Here is a 16,555-nt window from a genome sequence, read left to right as displayed (position 1 = left end):
GCGCAAGTGTCCAATGTTTTGTTATCTGTAATAAGGGCTCAAATCTAGCTAGAAAACGGATGGCCTTTCCGTGTCGCCGAGGAAGCTACACGCAACTGTCAAGCATAAGTCGTACAAACACAATTTAGATTTGGTAAGTAAAAAATATCTCACTTAGCTAGCTTTATACAGCATTGCACACACCGAATTACACCCTTACACCTGTATTAATGACAGTAGCTACAGTAGCTGCTTAGCATGATAGCTATCTAGCTAGCTACAGTTGTTGCTAACACAACACACGAAATGCAAACGCGGTTACCATTTAACAAAACTTTTGATCGTTATCCAGCCAGTTACTACTTGGAAAAAAACAAGCTAATCAGATTTGTGAACAGTGGTAATCGCGAATCAAGCCCTTGCTCCTATCTAGTTAACGCTACTGTATGTAGATCAAATGTAGTCAGTATGTATCCCAGCTAGCAGCTATCATAACAACAAGGCATTTGATTCCTCGCGGCGTTCAGGTACGCCAAACAACTCTTCACTGCCATCTAGCCGCGTGGATGTTAAACTAGTAGACTACCGAGCGAGAACCCAAACGTTTTATTTTGAAATAAGGAGCATATTTGGACCAAATTATGAAATTGTTAATTGTGTCTCGTTGATGTTTATGATTGGAGGAGCCACTGTATGTTGTTGGTTTGCACAGTTGCCCTACGCCGTTACGGGTCAACGGATGGTGTTTGGGTATTGTAGTTTTTATATTGACGCGTGATAGTTTCATTCCAATGTAAAAAATACATTGTCCAGAAGCCACTGTAATTGAGCTCAAGATACGCAAGGTCAGTCATGTAAACCGAACGTGGTCAAGTACGATTTTAATAATGAGTTTTGGATCCTTGCTCTATGAACTTTAGACATTTTGTATTTAAGACTTACATTTTAAGTCTAAGAAGTATAAATCCATGCAAACATCTTGTTTTGTAATCGCCTTGCTACTCTCCGTGCTTGCTTGAAATACAGCACAGTAAGCACAATTGCAGCAACATACGCTGCTGGCTGTGTTTACATTTCCAGCAAGAAAAATATATAATGTATTTATATTGACACCTGCATTCATCTGACAGCATGGCATAATTGGTCTAGATAATTGTGTTAATCATTTTTACGGCAGTGTCTCATGCACATTAAACTAATTAATATTTTCTGAGTTGTAGATTTAACAACTTTTCCACAGATGATTTACCACACTGATGTTTGTTAAACCATTTTATGCATATACTTTTTTTTAGTTAGCGCCTTGATATTTAACCCACATTATCAATTATATCTACAGGAATCATGAATTACTCACGGTTTTTGACTGCTGTCAGTGCAGCTAGGAAGCCTTCTCCCATTCGAATGCTGAGTAAGTGACAAAAGATTTTTTTTTATTTGCCGCTTTTATTTGCCCCTCATACTTTTGTCAGTTAAACACACATCACTTGTGATGAAGTATAGCACTTAAAATACTCGCCCTCTGCAAGTTGCCCACCTTCTCCTCTTCCTCACCCTCTTCTGCCCCCCCCCCTCCCTCCCTCCCCCCAGCTGAGCTGCAGCAGCGTTCCCCCCCCTCCATGATCTCTCTGGCCGGGGGGGCACCCAACCCTAACACCTTCCCCTTCCTGTCAGCAACCATCCGGTTGAAAAACGGCGATGCGGTCACATTCGACGAGCCCCTGATGAAGAGGGCTCTGCAGTACTCTGCATCCAGCGGGTGAGAGCAGGCGATCAGATGGCTGAGGGGTTAGGGAATAGGGCTATTAATCAGAAGGTTGCCGGTTCGATTCCCTGGCTGTGAAAAATGATGTTGTGTCCTTGGGCAAGGCAGTTCACCCTACTTGCCTCGGGGGAATGTCCCTGTACTTACTGTAAGTTGCTCTGGACAAGAGCATCTGCTAAATGACAAAATGTAAAATGTAAATGTGAGAGAGACTGCAGAGCTGGGTCACAGGCACTAGGACCCAGCTACTCTGGGCTGCATACAGTATGAGAACAACGACATACACAGAAAAGCTATTTCTTTTCTATAGCGTACACTGTATATAGTAGATGTACGTATTAAATAGAGACTCATTAAAGACTGTAACATTAAAGTGAGCGTAATGTCATTGAACATTGTGAATGAAGAAATGGGCTGAAGTGGAAAAGTCTTCTGTCGCAGGGAGCCATCTGTAGGAATCCCATTTTCAAACACACATCGTCAATAGGTGGCCAGTGAAGGTTATCTCTTCACAGCTCCTTATCAACATTTATGGCTCTCAGAGTAAACAGCACTGCCTGAGGTCGCAGCTCCAGCCACCACTGATACACAGCATAGGTTTAAATCCCCACTGATAACACCTAAACGGCTATAAAACAAAGATAAGACTGTTTGACTGGACCCTTATATTACTTAATAGTTACACTATTGTTTTGTGTTGGATGCACAATATGGTGCTTTTTAAACACGTGTTTCCTTCTATAACAAGATACAGATCTCTGTTTATATAAACACAATGGTTAAGGCTTCTACCACTTTACAAATGAGAGTCAACAATCAGTCAGAATATCTGTCACACCCGAGATAACAAATACACGATAACATTTAAACCAAACTCACAAGCTCATGTAAGTTTGATAATAATCCGTTTTGAAATATGAAAACCTGAAATACCAGAGCGATGTTTATGTTTCGTAGGATTCCTGAGTTGCTGACTTGGATGAAGAACCTTCAAAAGAACCTCCACAACCCTCCCACAGCGAGCTACAGCGTGGAGACAGGCCAGATGGACATGTGTGTGACCACCGGCAGTCAGGAGGGACTCTGCAAGGTAACCACAACCGTGGTTCAGGGTCACTGTGCCTCTGGCCATGACCCCTGTAGGGTGACGCTGACCTTTTGAACCTCTGACCTCTTGTTGCAGGTGTTTGAGATGTTAGTGAACCCCGGAGACAACGTTCTCCTTGATGCCCCCACCTACTCTGGAACTTTAGCAGCCGTAAGAGACGCAGACAGTTAGTTTCCCTGTTCCCTAACGTCCCTTTGTCACCTTCACAGTAGTAGTCTTTCTCCTTATATTATCTCTCTGTCTCTTTTTCTCTCCCTCCCTCTCTCTCTCACTTTATCTCTCTCTTTCTCCCCTTCTCTCTCTCTCTCTCTCTCTCTCTCTCTCTCTCTCTCTCTCTCTCTCTCTCTCTCTCTCTCTCTCTCTCTCTCTCTCTCTCTCTCTCTCTCTCTCTCTCTCTCTCTCTTCCCTCTCTCTCTTTCTCTCTCCCTCCCTCCCTCCCTCCCTCACCCTCAGCTCCAGCCACTGGGCTGTAACCTCATTAACGTCCCCAGCGACCAGCATGGCATGATCCCCTCTGGCCTGAAGGAGGTGCTGTCCCGCTGGGATCCGTCGGACGTACACAGGCCCGGAAGCTCCGCCCCCAGGGTGCTCTACACCATCCCCAACGGGGGCAACCCCACCGGGGCCTCCATGGCAGCCCAGAGGAAGCAGGAAGTCTATGAGGTATGACGGCGACTCCTGCTGGGGCAGCCCATAATATATCATAACGATAACATATTCCGCATATTCTGTCAGCTGATTGAAAGAGAGAAGAAGAAGACAGAATCTCCTGACTCATGCATGGGGGGAAGGAAAGGGAACCAGGAAGTAGAGCGCTAGTGTTAATGAGGTCTAACTGACGAGGCGTTGGGAGGTTTCCCCTGTGGTGCTCAATTAACTTCTGCTGCTCTGTTTTGGGTAGCTTGCAAGACAGTATGACATGCTCATCATCGAGGATGACCCCTATTACTTCTTGCAGTTTGATAAGGTAAAAAGGTCTAGATCCATCCCTGACTGCATTTGTTGTTTGTCTTACCAAACCTACTGTTTAATGACGTCCTTTAAATGTGTATAATTGTATGTTTTTCCCTGTTTCTAATTCTCTCTCTTATTCTCTCTTTTCCTTTCAGCCCTGGGCACCCACTTTTCTCTCCATGGATGTAGATGGTAGAATCCTCCGGACAGACTCTTTCTCTAAGATCCTCTCCTCAGGGTGAGACAAGCAGACAGACACGCAGACAGACAGGCAGACAGACATGCAGACAGACAGGCAGACAGACAGACACGCACACAGACAGGCAGATGAGCAGGTGGACAGGCAGACAGACGGGCAGATGAGCAGGTGGACAGGCAGACAGACGGGCAGATGAGCAGGTGGACAGGCAGACAGACGGGCAGATGAGCAGGTGGACAGGCAGGCAGACAGGCAGACGAGAAGGTGGACAGGCAGGCAGACAGACAGACTCTGGATTGGATAGAGGGGTTAACAACAGGGTCAAAGGTGTAGACCTAAACAGTTATTGATTGTTCCACAAGGATTTGTACTCATCGTTTACCAGTGTGTTTACTCTTTGGGCTACGACTGAGTGCTTGTTTTTCCAGTTCATCAAGCAATTTAATTACTTCATGCAACTCCCTGTACACACACACAGTGTGTGTGTGGTGTTGTGTGGGAAAGCTATAGAGGACACAGGAACGGTCTCTTGACAAATTGTTGTTTTTTTCCACTGGAGTAACCAGTGTGTGTGTGTGTGTGTGTGTTATCTTGATTTTGCAGACTGAGGATAGGCTTTGTAACGGGACCCAAGCCCCTGGTGGACAGAGTGGTTCTCCACATTCAGGCCTCCACCATGCACACCAGCACCTTCACACAGGTGGAAGGACCTCCTCCTCTGCTTACACCCCTCTCTTATCAAATCCCCCCCCCCACACCCTCTCCTTTAAAACACAGCGCTACTCTGTGTTTCGGGGAAACCACGCGTGATGGGATTGTTTTCTGGGCTGTACACGTCCCGTGTGAGCCTCTGTTTACATCTCTCGTGGGCCTCTTTTCCTGGGACTAGTCTGGCGGGGGAAACCGTGAAAGTGTTGACAGATCAACCCCCACCAAATGGTTTTTCGGAATAGACTGTTAGGCTGGATGCAGGTAGCGATCACAACACAAACCTTCTTTGAAAGGTCACTCAAAGCAATCATTGACTGCGTTTCCTGGAAGACGAGGTTAGGCAGAGGGAACGGGAGACATTTTAATCAGTGCCGAGTTAGAGGTTGATGCCGTGCTGACTCCGCCCCCCCTGCCCTCTGACTGGAGCTGACAGGCACTTTTTGCTCTTGTCGCAGCGTTCCGTGCGATCTCGACCACAGTTCACAGGAGGAAGTAACGAGAGATGGGGATGTGAAAGATAGGACCCAGCACGATATCATATGCCGTCAGACATTCCCTTTGGTCTTACACAGACATCTTCCTACACGAATTACTAAAACAGATAACTCACCACTATGGCCTCCTAGCCTAGCCGTCTACCTGAGTTCGCTAGCCAAGTGCCGTGCCACTGTACAGGGAGTCAGGTGGCTGAGCGGTTAGGGAATCGGGCTAGTGATCTGAAGGTTGCCAGTTCGATTCCTGGCCGTGCCAAATGACATTGTGTCCTTGGGCAAGGCACTTCACCCTACTTGCTTCTGGGGAATGTCCCTGTACTTACTGTAAGTCGCTCTGGATAAGAGCGTCTGCTAAATGACTAAATGTAAATGTAAATGTATAGTGTGGTTCAGCTGCATGGGATAGGTCAGGGAATTCAGTCCTGCTGTCTTATATCTCCCTCTACTTGCAGCTCATGGTCACTCAGCTGCTGCATGGCTGGGGCCAAGAGGGCTTCCTCAACCATATAGATGGGTAGGCCTCACACACACACACACATCACTCACCCTGATGCAGTAATATATATGAATAACTCATAGTATATAATGATAACTCATGTTTCTTTTCCCTTCGAAGGGTGATTGAGTTTTACAGGAAACAGCGAGATGCCATGATATCCTCTGCTGACAAGTGGCTGACAGGTTTCGATTCGAGTCTCCTTTAAACATAAAACATGCAGCATTATAGTGCCTTGTAGCACCCTGTTCCTTGGCTAAATCGATATAACTGTCAATCAACATCAAGGCTCAGTACCTTCTGTGTGTGTGTGTGTGCGTGTGTGCGTGTGCGCGTGTATGTGTGTTTGTGTGTGCAGACGTTGCTGAGTGGCATGCACCAGCAGCGGGCATGTTCCTGTGGATCAAACTAAAGGACGTCTCAGACACACAACAGCTCATCATGGAGAAAGCTCTGGAGAAGGAGGTCGGTATTGCATACACACATGTACACGCACGCACGCAAGACAGGTCACGTGTCTTTGTTGTTTTGTATCAGGGAAAGCAGGTGATTTGCACTAAGGCCAAGGCGCGTGTGCTTATAGTGTATGGAAAGCAGCCTTATCCACAAAGGCCTATCGTTTTATTCCTCTCTCTCTCTCTCTCTCTCTCTCTCTCTCTCATCTCTCTCTCTCTCTCTCTCTCTCTCTCTCTCTCTCTCTCTCGCTTCCACACAAACCCTTTTCTGTATGAAAAGAATTAGCGTGGCGTCTGTGTGACAAGAATTAGAAAGCACAATTGGGCTATTATAGAGCGCATTGGAGCATTCTCCTCTGAACAATTAAGACCGTACACTGTGTTAGGGTTGAGTGCCATGGACAGAACGTAATAAAGATTTTAGGATTCAATATGTTTATTATGTTTACCGTATGCACCTGCCCACCAAAGTAAATTCCTTGTTTGTGAACACTTACTTGGCGATCAAAGATTCTGATTCTGAAATGATGTACAAATGAGCACACAAACGTGCACCGAGATATTGTCTGTTGATCTAACCTGTATTGTCTGTGTGTGTGTGTGTGTGTGTGTGTGTGTGTGCTTCTAGGTGCTGCTAGTCCCCGGAGGAGTGTTCATGATCAACAGCTCAGAACCCTGTCCTTATGTTAGAGCTGCCTTCTCCCTCTCCACACCACAACAGATTGATGAGGTACACACACACACACACACACACACACACACAGACACACATATCACACTCACTCACACAAGCAAACATGCGTTATGTATGCACACATCATTGATGTCTGAGGTCATCCAGTTAATTAATCTTGAAACTCACCTACTCTCCCACTCTTTCCTTTCTCTATCTCACCCTCTCTTTATTTCTCTCCATTTGTCTCTCGCCCTCAACAGGCTTTCAAGAGGCTGTCTGCTCTCATCAAGGAGGCTCTTATTAAATGAAAACTGAAGTGATTTAGTATTATCTTAGACATATTTTGAACAGTAAGTTCCCAATTTACTCCTGAGGCCAAAGACCAGGATTCATAGGAGCCTGGAGACATTATGTGATTGTGTTTCTAGTGTCCCCAGTTGGAAAGATGGCAAATCGTTTTCGATTGGTTTTGATTGTCAGTTACAGTATTGTCTTTACTGTTATTATTTGTTGGTGGCATTGCAAACTTGACTTACATTGTAACAAGCATTTCTTGAAACTAGCCTTTAACACACACACACAAATGAAAATCTTTATTTATTGCAGTTTGACTTAGTTTAACTGTGGACCGATCGATGTATGATACTGAGGATTGTGACGGAAGAAAGAACAAAAAATGAAACTAATTTACTACGATTGCCGTTTTTTCACAAACTGCCACTCCCCAACACTGCAAACGATGTGAGACGCCCCTGTGGGGGTCGTAGTGCTGGCGACACACTGTACCCCACAGCAGTGTGTTTTGGTTTGAGTCAGGCTCGCCTTTACAAGTGGAGACTCTAAATGATTTAGGAGTTCATCGAATGCACCTGCCTGCCACAGCAAATTCTAGGACATGTTTGTGTGAACTTACATGGCGAATAAAGCTTATTCTGATTCTGTTTCTGATTTGTTCTGAGATTCGACAGACATGTGAACTTGGTCCAGCATTTCTCACTAGCAGCCCTCAGCCTCAGCATGTGGCACCGAAAGAGTACAGCTGACCCACTTCAGGATGTTTCAGCTTTTTTGCATTAGCAAACTTTGTTATGAGTCATATGTACTGTATGCTGCAAGGCTGCGGTGATATTCAAGTCACTTAAGTGGTAGCTTTACTGTGTAGTCCTGCTTTATCCCAAAGAAATCTGAATATTAATCTACTTCCTTCCCATAACTGATTTAGCATTCCCATGAACACTTCAGAGCACCTAAAGGATGTGAAACGGTTTATTTCTAAAGTGAGATATTGATTTGGTTTAGTGCCTAGAGGAATATTTTTTTTTCTTCATATAGCATGTCAGTTGTACCCATTACAACAGCTTGAAGGTCGGTCAATAATTGTTTTCTAAAAAACCAAATATGACTGACCTGGGTGAAGCTGAGCGAAGCCACCAACTATCAACACTGGCACTGTGACATTTATCCCAGTGTTCTTTTGCAATAGCTCTTGTTGGTGGTGACTGTAATTCAATTCAAAGACAGTTTATTTAGTTTTTACTTGTAGAACTATACATTTCCCTAATGTGCATACTTATTCTAGTGGGTTTGTTAAGTCTTTGACACAAAGGGTAGTGTTTCCGAGGACCGCAAATGGAGTATATTGTCATTTGACCACTTCGTGAGTACAGTGGGTCAATACATCCGATCGAATGCTGCAGTGGTTGTTGGCAAGCTGCCCCGAGACCTTGGACAGTAAGGTCTTGTCTGAAGCGCGCACTTAATGGAGATAGAGAGAACGAGACCCTTCAGTCTACTTTATTTGTGTTGTAAAGTCTTAGTAGGTGTTTTTTGAATTCTGCATGATTCTTGATTGTAATCTGCTATTTATTTGAACATATTAACTTACCCTTATTCTTTTATATGATCACGCTAAATACAAAATAACTATTTTTAATATAGCCTACAAAGCACAAACGTTTTATTTTAAATGTTTTACATATACTACAGTAGCCTACATATGCCCATGTCGACCACTTGAGTCTTCGTATCCAGTAACCAGCCTAGTTCATGTGATGCTATTGCTGTGGTAATTTTTCTAGAGAGAAAAACGTCCAAAACCAGCAACATTGCGTGCGGACAGCTAGCTACGTGGATGGTGATGATGATGGGACAGCGAACGAGTAGCGGATTGTTGTTGCCATAAAACGTCGACAAGCTGACGTTTATTATTAAATAAGGTTACTTATGATGGTATCTTAGTGGAAAAGATGAACATTTATGATGTAAGTATACATGACGTCGTTGTTGGAAAATTGTTAGCCGACAAAGATAACGTTATTGCAACATAAGGGGTTGTGTGCGTGCTAGCCTTCCAGCTAGCTAGCTCGATACTTCGGTTTTAGATGGCCAACAAGCTAGATCATGATAATCGGTTTTGTGTTCTGAAAAGAACCCTTTTTTTGATGGATAACGTTCAAATTTTAAACATACCAAATTATTTAAAAAGTGTATCCAACTAGTTGCAAACCAGTTAACATTGGGTGGCTATCTAGTACGTTTGATAGCTAGCGGGGTTACTGTAATTTCCCCCCGGTCCCCCTTAGCACTGCATTCCCCTTTTCCAATTGAATTGTTACGTTAATTGTCTTAAAACTGATAATTAGGATATAAAAAGCATAGTCTAGATAGACCCAGACCGAATGCAAGTAGCTAGTATTCAAATGATTAGATTGCAGTAGGTCTCGGAGCCAGCTGAGCTACCGAACGAATTGTGTTTTTCAGTGCAACAACACAACTAACCCGTTGGAAGTCTGAAGCTAGTTATTGGCCAACCACCACATATTGTCTAAAAATAATGCCACACAACCAATGTGTGCAGTCTTAACGAGGTCATCGCAGTCACAGCGAAGTCTTTTGTCAGGGTCTGCATTGTATTCATTTGGTAGGTGTATTCAAACAGAAATGAATGTACGAGTGTAACAAACTGGCACCCTTCCTTAAGATGGTCTGTTTTTTTGTTTCAGTGACATCTTTGAAGAGTCGGAGGTGAAAACCAAACGCTCTCCCATCATCATTAGGAGATAACCAATCTGTGAAAGATGAAGAGATATGTGGAATGACACAAATCAATTTAGCCTTTATTAACTGAACGACTATCAGCCGAGAAAATGAATTGGTCCGGTGGCTTCGCAATCAGAGTTTTGGTGTCCGTTATATCCGTTTATACCGCTGGGGCCTTATCGGCTTTTTCCGATGGAAACAGAACCGAGAACGGTACAGCGGCAGATGGTGGATTTGTGCCCGTGGTGTTTAAGGGAGTTAGCCAGATCATCGCCCGGGAGGGAAACTGCGCACTGATAGATTGCAACGTCACCGGAGAACCGTTCCCGAATATACAGTGGTACAACTCCCACGGAATGCAGCTAGACACGGAGATGAGTGGTGAGTCAAAAGCCGTCAAATGGCACACCACGACAGTGGCACTTATCTTTGTGCTGGATAACGTGAAGGCTCACAAAACTATCATTCCTCTCCCAACACCACTCTGCTAGCTATATAAGTCATGTCTATTGACAGTAGAGGCAAAAAATATTGCTATAAAAAATTAAAATCAACCATAAACCATCCAGCCTAGTGTATAATCTGTGGTTGACAGCTGTCAGTCAGCCTTGTTAAAGAACTCCCCTTTGTGCACTAACCAGATCACAGCGAGAGAGAGGGATTTCATCTGAAGGTCACTGTCAGACTGTCAACAGTGATATTCCTGTATAAGAATACTGATGTGATTATAGCTGTTCAGAGATAATCGTAGCAATAACGCTGTGGTCAAACCAGAGGATCTAAACATAGTAACCCTCCCTAGTTAGTAAAGAGCGCCAACAATGATGATCTCGATACTCTACATTTTTTGTCCCAGAAGCTGGTTCAGAATCAGTTGCGTAAGAGAAGACACTTAATACATAGTACACAACACAACAGAGAGATACCCAATATCCTGGCCTTGACATAGCCATGGCTGTACATACAGAAATGAGATTATGAAGAAAAAAAAATACAGATAGTGTCAAGTTACTACAAGTTGCACCATTCTTAGCTGGCCTACATTATTATCAGTTCCTCTAGGCAATTCTAAGTAACTGACTACAGTTATAGAAGAAGCTTTCTCCTCCTTCCTGTCATTGTTACTATCTTTAAAAGGTATGGATCCTTCGGACATGTCCTAGATGAGACCCATTTGGGCGGCCCTTAGTTCGAGGGAAGGCATGTCACAACTCGTGCCTGCTCACAGTTATTCAACAAAAGTGTGTCTTAAACAAGCACAGATCCTATTTCCTGTTGCATGGATCTTTTCCAAAGTTGTAGAAGACCTCGTTCTGTCTGAAGTGGGATTCTATTATTCATTTGGAATGTGCAGTTTACTGTACTGTCTCCACCTATCTCTGTTACTAACCTGTTGGGACAGGTATAGTAGTTACTGCTGCATGGTTGCCCAGGATTCTCAGTGCTGTTTGGGGTTTTTTAACCTCTCTCTCTTTCGCTCTCCCTCACTCGCTCTCCAGCCTCACAAAGACACTGCCGTATCATCTGTCATAGCAAAGTCATTAGTAAAGAGGTACCAGGTGCAAGGTGTGGATGTCAACCACACACACACACACACACACACACACACACACACAGTCAGCCACTGAGCAGCAGTAAGCCTGGAACACTGCAGAGGGACGGCGATGAGGTAAAATTAGAACCGTGTCCCTCATCACAGAAACACCGGCCAATGTCGCCTGGCATACATTTCCTCCTCTCATTCGGGGGGGGGGGGGGGGGGGGGGGGGCACAAGCTGTGAGTGTTGCCTGCTTCCACAGCCCCTAGCTTAGCCTCCTAGGTTTGTCTCACCCTCCAAGCGGTCCTCTCTCTGACAACCTCCCACTCGGAAGGAGCAGTCAGAATCTGCTCAGAGGAGGAGGGGGAAGAGGAGGAGTGGAGCCGAGGGGGGAGACCGTCGTCCATCTTACACAGTAACAAACCACAGACTTGAGGCAGGACTGTAACAGGATACGTCGATGGTAAATAGTGGATGGTGCATGGTGGCAGAGTGCTTCATATTTGCTGTGAACTTCCCTTCCTGTGATGTGAACATGAGGGCTTTTGTTATGGGGTGGAAAACCGGTAGGATACGAGCAGTACTCGGGCCTCCTGAACATATTATTCTAGGTCTTTTTAGATGTTTTTTGTGATCAGGAAACATTTATCTCCCCCCCCTAACCAGATCCTGTGAGATACTTCCTGTGCCTCCCCGTGTACACAGTCTAGCTCATTTGCGTAGAAACGACGGAACTTGTACCTAACCTTCCCCCTAGCAGTCTACTTTTCCTGGCAGCCCCTGGTTCCTCCCCCTATTTAAAAATGTAACACGAGAGAGAGAGCGAGAGAGCAAGAGAACAAGGTCACTGCCGGCTCAAACTCATCGAGAAAAACGATTTTTCCATCGCTAAGATCTTAACCCGTCACCCGTAAGCGAAGGCAGAGAGCCATGGCAGCCTGTGCTGTTTGCAGGAGTATATTAATGGCTCAATGGAAACCCTTTGTGGATAAATTAATTGCTGTTTGTTTGTTGCCAGAGTTTATTTCATAAGTTTCCGGGGGCAGGGTTGGCAATGAATGAATTGAGCTACATTGCCAAAGCATAATGCAATTTCGTCACAAGGACTGATTCTATAAATAAGTTAAGAGTCAGGGCCCCTTCAGGCTTGGAAGCAGAGTAAGCAGGTCTGGGTTTGACTCAGGGCCCTCGACACGCTCTCACAGTGGCTGAGAGGCAGTAGAAGAGCTGATGTCAGTTATCTGGCCATGGCTCAGCAGAGCCTTCCCCATGCACACACTCCAGACATGAGTTCCCTCACGATGATCAGGAGGTGGCTGTGTTTTCTTATTTACTTTTTGTACCACTGATGATCATTGATTCTCCATCATCCTAAAGTGCTCAGTTGTAAAGACCTCCCTCCCTCTCTCCCCTCCCTCCCTCTCTCCCCCCCTCCCTCTCTCCCCCCCTCCCTCCCTCCCTCCCTCTCTTCCCTCTGTCTTTTCCCCCTCCCTCCCTCTCTATTTTCCCCCTCCCTCCCTCTCTCCCCCCCCTCCCTCCCTCCCTCTCTCCCCCCCCTCCCTCCCTCTATCCCCCCCCTCCCTCCCTCCCTCTCTCTCTTCCCCCTCCCTCCCTCTCCCTTTTCCCCCTCCCTCCCTCCCTCTTTTCCCCCTCCCTCCCTCCGTCCCTCCCTCCCTCTCCCTTTTCCCCCCTCCCTCCCTCTCCCTTTTTCCCCCTCCCTCCCTCCCTCTTTTCCCCCTCCCTCCCTCCAGATGGCAAGTGGTGGCTGCTGGACAACGGCGTCCTCAACATCACCGCCATCACCTTCTCCGACCGCGGCAAGTACACGTGCGTGGCGTCCAACGCGCACGGCGCCTCCAACTGCACGGTGACGCTGCGAGTGGTCATCACCCGCGGCGACATGGGCGTCTACTACATGGTGGTGTGCCTCGTCACCTTCACCATCATCATGGCGCTCAACATCACGCGCCTCTGCATGATGTCCAGCCACCTGAAGAAGACAGAGAAGGCCATCAACGAGTTCTTCCGCACCGAGGGCGCCGAGAAGCTCCAGAAGGCCTTCGAGATCGCCAAGCGCATCCCCATCATCACCTCGGCCAAGACCCTGGAGCTGGCCAAGGTGACCCAGTTCAAGACCATGGAGTTCGCCCGCTACATCGAAGAGCTGGCCCGCAGCATCCCCCTGCCGCCGCTCATCATGAACTGCCGCACCTTCATGGAGGATATCCTGGAGGTGGTGGGGGTGGAGGAGATGAGGCACACCTTTCTCCGCCAGGCCCCCGAGGGCCACCGCGACCTGGGCTGCCGCATGCTCGGGGCCGGGGACGTCTTCACCATCCTGCGGGAGCGGGAGAGGGAGCGGAGCGAGTCGCCCGCCGCCGATTCCGACGACGCGTCCCTCCACGAGCAGCCGCAGCACATTGCCATCCAGGTGTCCATCCACCCCCCGCTGGCCATCACGGGGTACTGCAGCATTGAAGCCCCGCCCCTCCCAGAGACCACACCCTCATCCCCTCCCCCATTGGCTTCCGTGCATCTGGATCAGGAGTCGGAGGAGCATGGCTCCGAACAGGAACAGGAAGAGCCGGAACAGGAGGCTGTGCCGGAGGCGGTGCCGGAGGCTGTGCCGGAGGCGGTGTCGGAGGCTGTGCCGGAGGCGGTGACGGAGGCTGTGCCGGAGCCGGTGTTAGAGGTGGTGTCGGAGCCGGAGGCGGAGTCAGAGGTGGCCAATCAGAGCCCACCTGGTCTGGTGATCTACGAAAGCCATGTGTGAGGACGACCACATAACGACCCCTAGTGACAGAGGATTCTGCTATGCATTACCCCTCGTAAATAACAACAACAACATGTAAACAAAAACAACTGTCCCCCCCCCCAAAAAAAAATTTGGTCAAGAACAAATCTTTAGGCTGTGTGTTCGAATAGAACAAACTGTCAACCTCGTATGAGGTTTATCTTTTCTCTGGAGAATAGATCAACCAGTGGAAGACGTTGTGTCATTTGTCATGCTTCTGGATTTCCATGCTGAATGTACACAAGGGGAGAATCAAGTCATTTGATAAGTAATGTAATGATGAGAAGAAGAAAACATAAGAGGCATATACAGCCTGGCAATGTTGATTTGTTGTCAGTACTTTATTAACCCATAATCCATTCAGGTAAGCAATCTTTCACTAACACACACACAAAAAAATATATATTTTTATTTCTTACTGTAGTTGTTATTTCCTCAGCGTGTATTCCTTGACAATGAACAGCGTCTTTAGTTGCAACGTCTTAAAGGACTCAGTGCATCAAAACCACTGTTCGACAACAACCCTGCTGCTTCAGTGGGATCTATAATAAAAATGCATGCTGAACCTGACGATTTGAACGTATATTGTCTCCCTAGTCTGAGTCTGTGATATAGAGTATACCAAACCTAAATGAGCAAGCCAGGTGGACCTCTGTATTCACACGATGTGATGGAATGTACCTGACTAGGGCTTCATACCTTTTCGTAGTGGTAGCATCCTCAAAACCCCCTCACAATTTGTATTCATTTAAAACATTTATGAGGAAAAAAAAGTGTTAGAATTTTGATTTATTATTAGGCCTATTATCCACTGTAGACCGATTTGAGTGATGACATTAGTTAGAAATAATATGATTATATTCAGACTTATGTCACCCCAGTGTTTCCCAGTAGGCCTGTAACAGATTTTATTTCTTTCTCAGTTTTATTAGCCTTTTTATTTTCCCATCTGGTATTATGTTCTGGTGTCAGGCCCCAGATCACTAACTTACCTGAATTGAGGCTACAATGCTTTCTGCTGCATGATGACCGGACAGGTATGGAGGTCAGACTTTCTTTAGATTTTCTTCCCAGGCAGTTTTATTTTGACAGGAGGGTGGAGCGGGAAATTGAGGGAGGCTTGAATATTGTTCTGCTTTAAACAGTGCTCTGGGTATGCCTCTGTTTTGTAGTGGATATAAAATAAACTTGTCTGCTGTGTTACCATGGTTTCCTGGTTCGGTCATTGTAAAAAAATAAAAAAAAAACGCCAGTGTCGTCCTTTCTCACACACACACACACACAGCCTGTATTTTCTCTTGCCCTAACCCCCACACTCCCTCTTTCTGTCAAATACCCTCCCACACAAATTCTCTCTCGTGTGGAACACGAAGACAGAAGGCCACGGACACCTCATCTTGTCACCTGACTCCTCCAATCACACTGCCAGCTTCTGCTGTTCTTGAACAAAGGAGGCCATCTTGTTACCATAACTACTGTGGCTGGTCTAGATTAGACATGTCCAATTAGTGGTTACAAATTAATGCTTTTTTTTTTGTAATGCGTCTTTAATTTCAATCTTGATGGTCTTAAAATGTCTTAAAGGTCTTAAATTTGACTTACTGAAACCTGCAGGAACCCTGTGAGCTGCAGTATGTGAACCCACAACCAAGTTAGGCCTTGTGACCACTGGTGCATGTACCATGATAAGAGAAGAAAGGTGTATTAGCCTTACAGCACTGATACACGCAAGCAAGGAGCAGAGACAGGACACACAAGCAGGAAGCGTCTGTCGAATAAATCCTTGCTCTGCATTTATCCCATCCTTTTCTTCCTCCAATGGTTGCCAGGAGCGAGTGGCCTGACACATCAACGGGGGCCCAGTCTAAGTGCTAACCCTGTCCTGACCTGACCGTAGGGAGGGAGGGAAAGAGGGAGGGAGGGAGGGAGGGAAGGAAGGAGGGAGGGAGGGAAGGAAAGAGGGAAGGAGGGCCTTAAGTGGTCGACTGAGGCTAACTCCAAAGAGAGAGCTAGCTTCTGGGCTCTGTTCTTTGTGCTGCTCTGAACTCCCACGGGAACTTGCTTCACAAAGACAAGTCTGTGCTGGAAGTCTGGGAGGCAAAGTGCCGCCTCGCCACCCTCCCCCCCTCGCCTCCCCACCCACCATAAAGGTTCACCATCCAGTGTGCCAAGTCACTGTACTTGATTCTCTGACAGCAGTCAGAATGTTGAGCTTTAAAGGAATAGTTCCCTCAAAATACACGATACATTATTTCACCCGTTTCCTCACCTCCGCAGGTGACTCGTCGAGTTTTGTGACAAGTAAATAATATGAATAACCACAGTATGAATTATCATACAGTCAAGG

General features: G+C 46.3%; 2 protein-coding genes across 6 annotated transcripts; both read left to right on the top strand.

The window, feature by feature from the left end:
- The first annotated feature begins 8 nt into the window (after window positions 1-8).
- On the top strand, window positions 9-7,780 carry aadat (aminoadipate aminotransferase). Of its 3 annotated transcripts, none has more exons than XM_062449085.1 (14): window positions 9-133; window positions 1,319-1,390; window positions 1,570-1,738; window positions 2,702-2,834; window positions 2,928-3,002; window positions 3,306-3,515; window positions 3,754-3,819; window positions 3,962-4,044; window positions 4,609-4,705; window positions 5,663-5,724; window positions 5,827-5,891; window positions 6,065-6,171; window positions 6,790-6,891; window positions 7,098-7,780. In XM_062449085.1, the coding sequence occupies exons 2-14, from the start codon at window positions 1,324-1,326 to the stop codon at window positions 7,143-7,145; spliced, it is 1,284 nt and encodes a 427-aa protein (XP_062305069.1). In that variant the 5' UTR covers window positions 9-133; window positions 1,319-1,323; the 3' UTR covers window positions 7,146-7,780. The 3 variants fall into 3 exon arrangements, with proteins under 3 accessions (XP_062305069.1, XP_062305071.1, XP_062305070.1); XM_062449087.1 differs by lacking the exon at window positions 9-133 and adding an exon at window positions 771-824; XM_062449086.1 differs by lacking the exon at window positions 9-133 and adding an exon at window positions 837-1,058.
- A 612-nt stretch (window positions 7,781-8,392) lies between these two features.
- Window positions 8,393-15,411, top strand: mfap3l (microfibril associated protein 3 like). 3 transcript variants are annotated; one of them, XM_062449411.1, is made up of 5 exons: window positions 8,393-8,642; window positions 8,916-9,098; window positions 9,840-10,257; window positions 13,166-14,058; window positions 14,119-15,411. In XM_062449411.1, the coding sequence occupies exons 3-5, from the start codon at window positions 9,984-9,986 to the stop codon at window positions 14,185-14,187; spliced, it is 1,236 nt and encodes a 411-aa protein (XP_062305395.1). In that variant the 5' UTR covers window positions 8,393-8,642; window positions 8,916-9,098; window positions 9,840-9,983; the 3' UTR covers window positions 14,188-15,411. The 3 variants fall into 3 exon arrangements, with proteins under 3 accessions (XP_062305395.1, XP_062305393.1, XP_062305394.1); XM_062449409.1 differs by having other exon boundaries at window positions 8,398-8,642; window positions 13,166-15,411; XM_062449410.1 differs by lacking the exon at window positions 8,393-8,642 and having other exon boundaries at window positions 8,762-9,098; window positions 13,166-15,411.
- The last annotated feature ends 1,144 nt before the right edge of the window (window positions 15,412-16,555 follow it).

This window comes from Osmerus eperlanus, chromosome 23 (genome assembly GCF_963692335.1).
Source record: "Osmerus eperlanus chromosome 23, fOsmEpe2.1, whole genome shotgun sequence".
Taxonomy (NCBI): Eukaryota; Metazoa; Chordata; class Actinopteri; order Osmeriformes; family Osmeridae; genus Osmerus; species Osmerus eperlanus.
The sequence above is the reverse complement of the archived record's forward strand: the minus strand, read 5'-3'. Positions and strand labels throughout refer to the sequence as shown.

Coding starts and splice junctions, on each gene's coding strand:
- mfap3l (XM_062449409.1), top strand. CDS start 9,984: ATGAATTGGTCCGGTGGCTTCGCAATCAGAGTTTTGGTGTCCGTTATA. Junction 10,258..13,165: donor GCTAGACACGGAGATGAGTG/GTGAGTCAAAAG, acceptor CCCTCCCTCCAG/ATGGCAAGTGGTGGCTGCTG.
- aadat (XM_062449085.1), top strand. CDS start 1,324: ATGAATTACTCACGGTTTTTGACTGCTGTCAGTGCAGCTAGGAAGCCT. Junction 1,739..2,701: donor CAGTACTCTGCATCCAGCGG/GTGAGAGCAGGC, acceptor TATGTTTCGTAG/GATTCCTGAGTTGCTGACTT. Junction 5,892..6,064: donor TGCTGACAAGTGGCTGACAG/GTTTCGATTCGA, acceptor TTGTGTGTGCAG/ACGTTGCTGAGTGGCATGCA.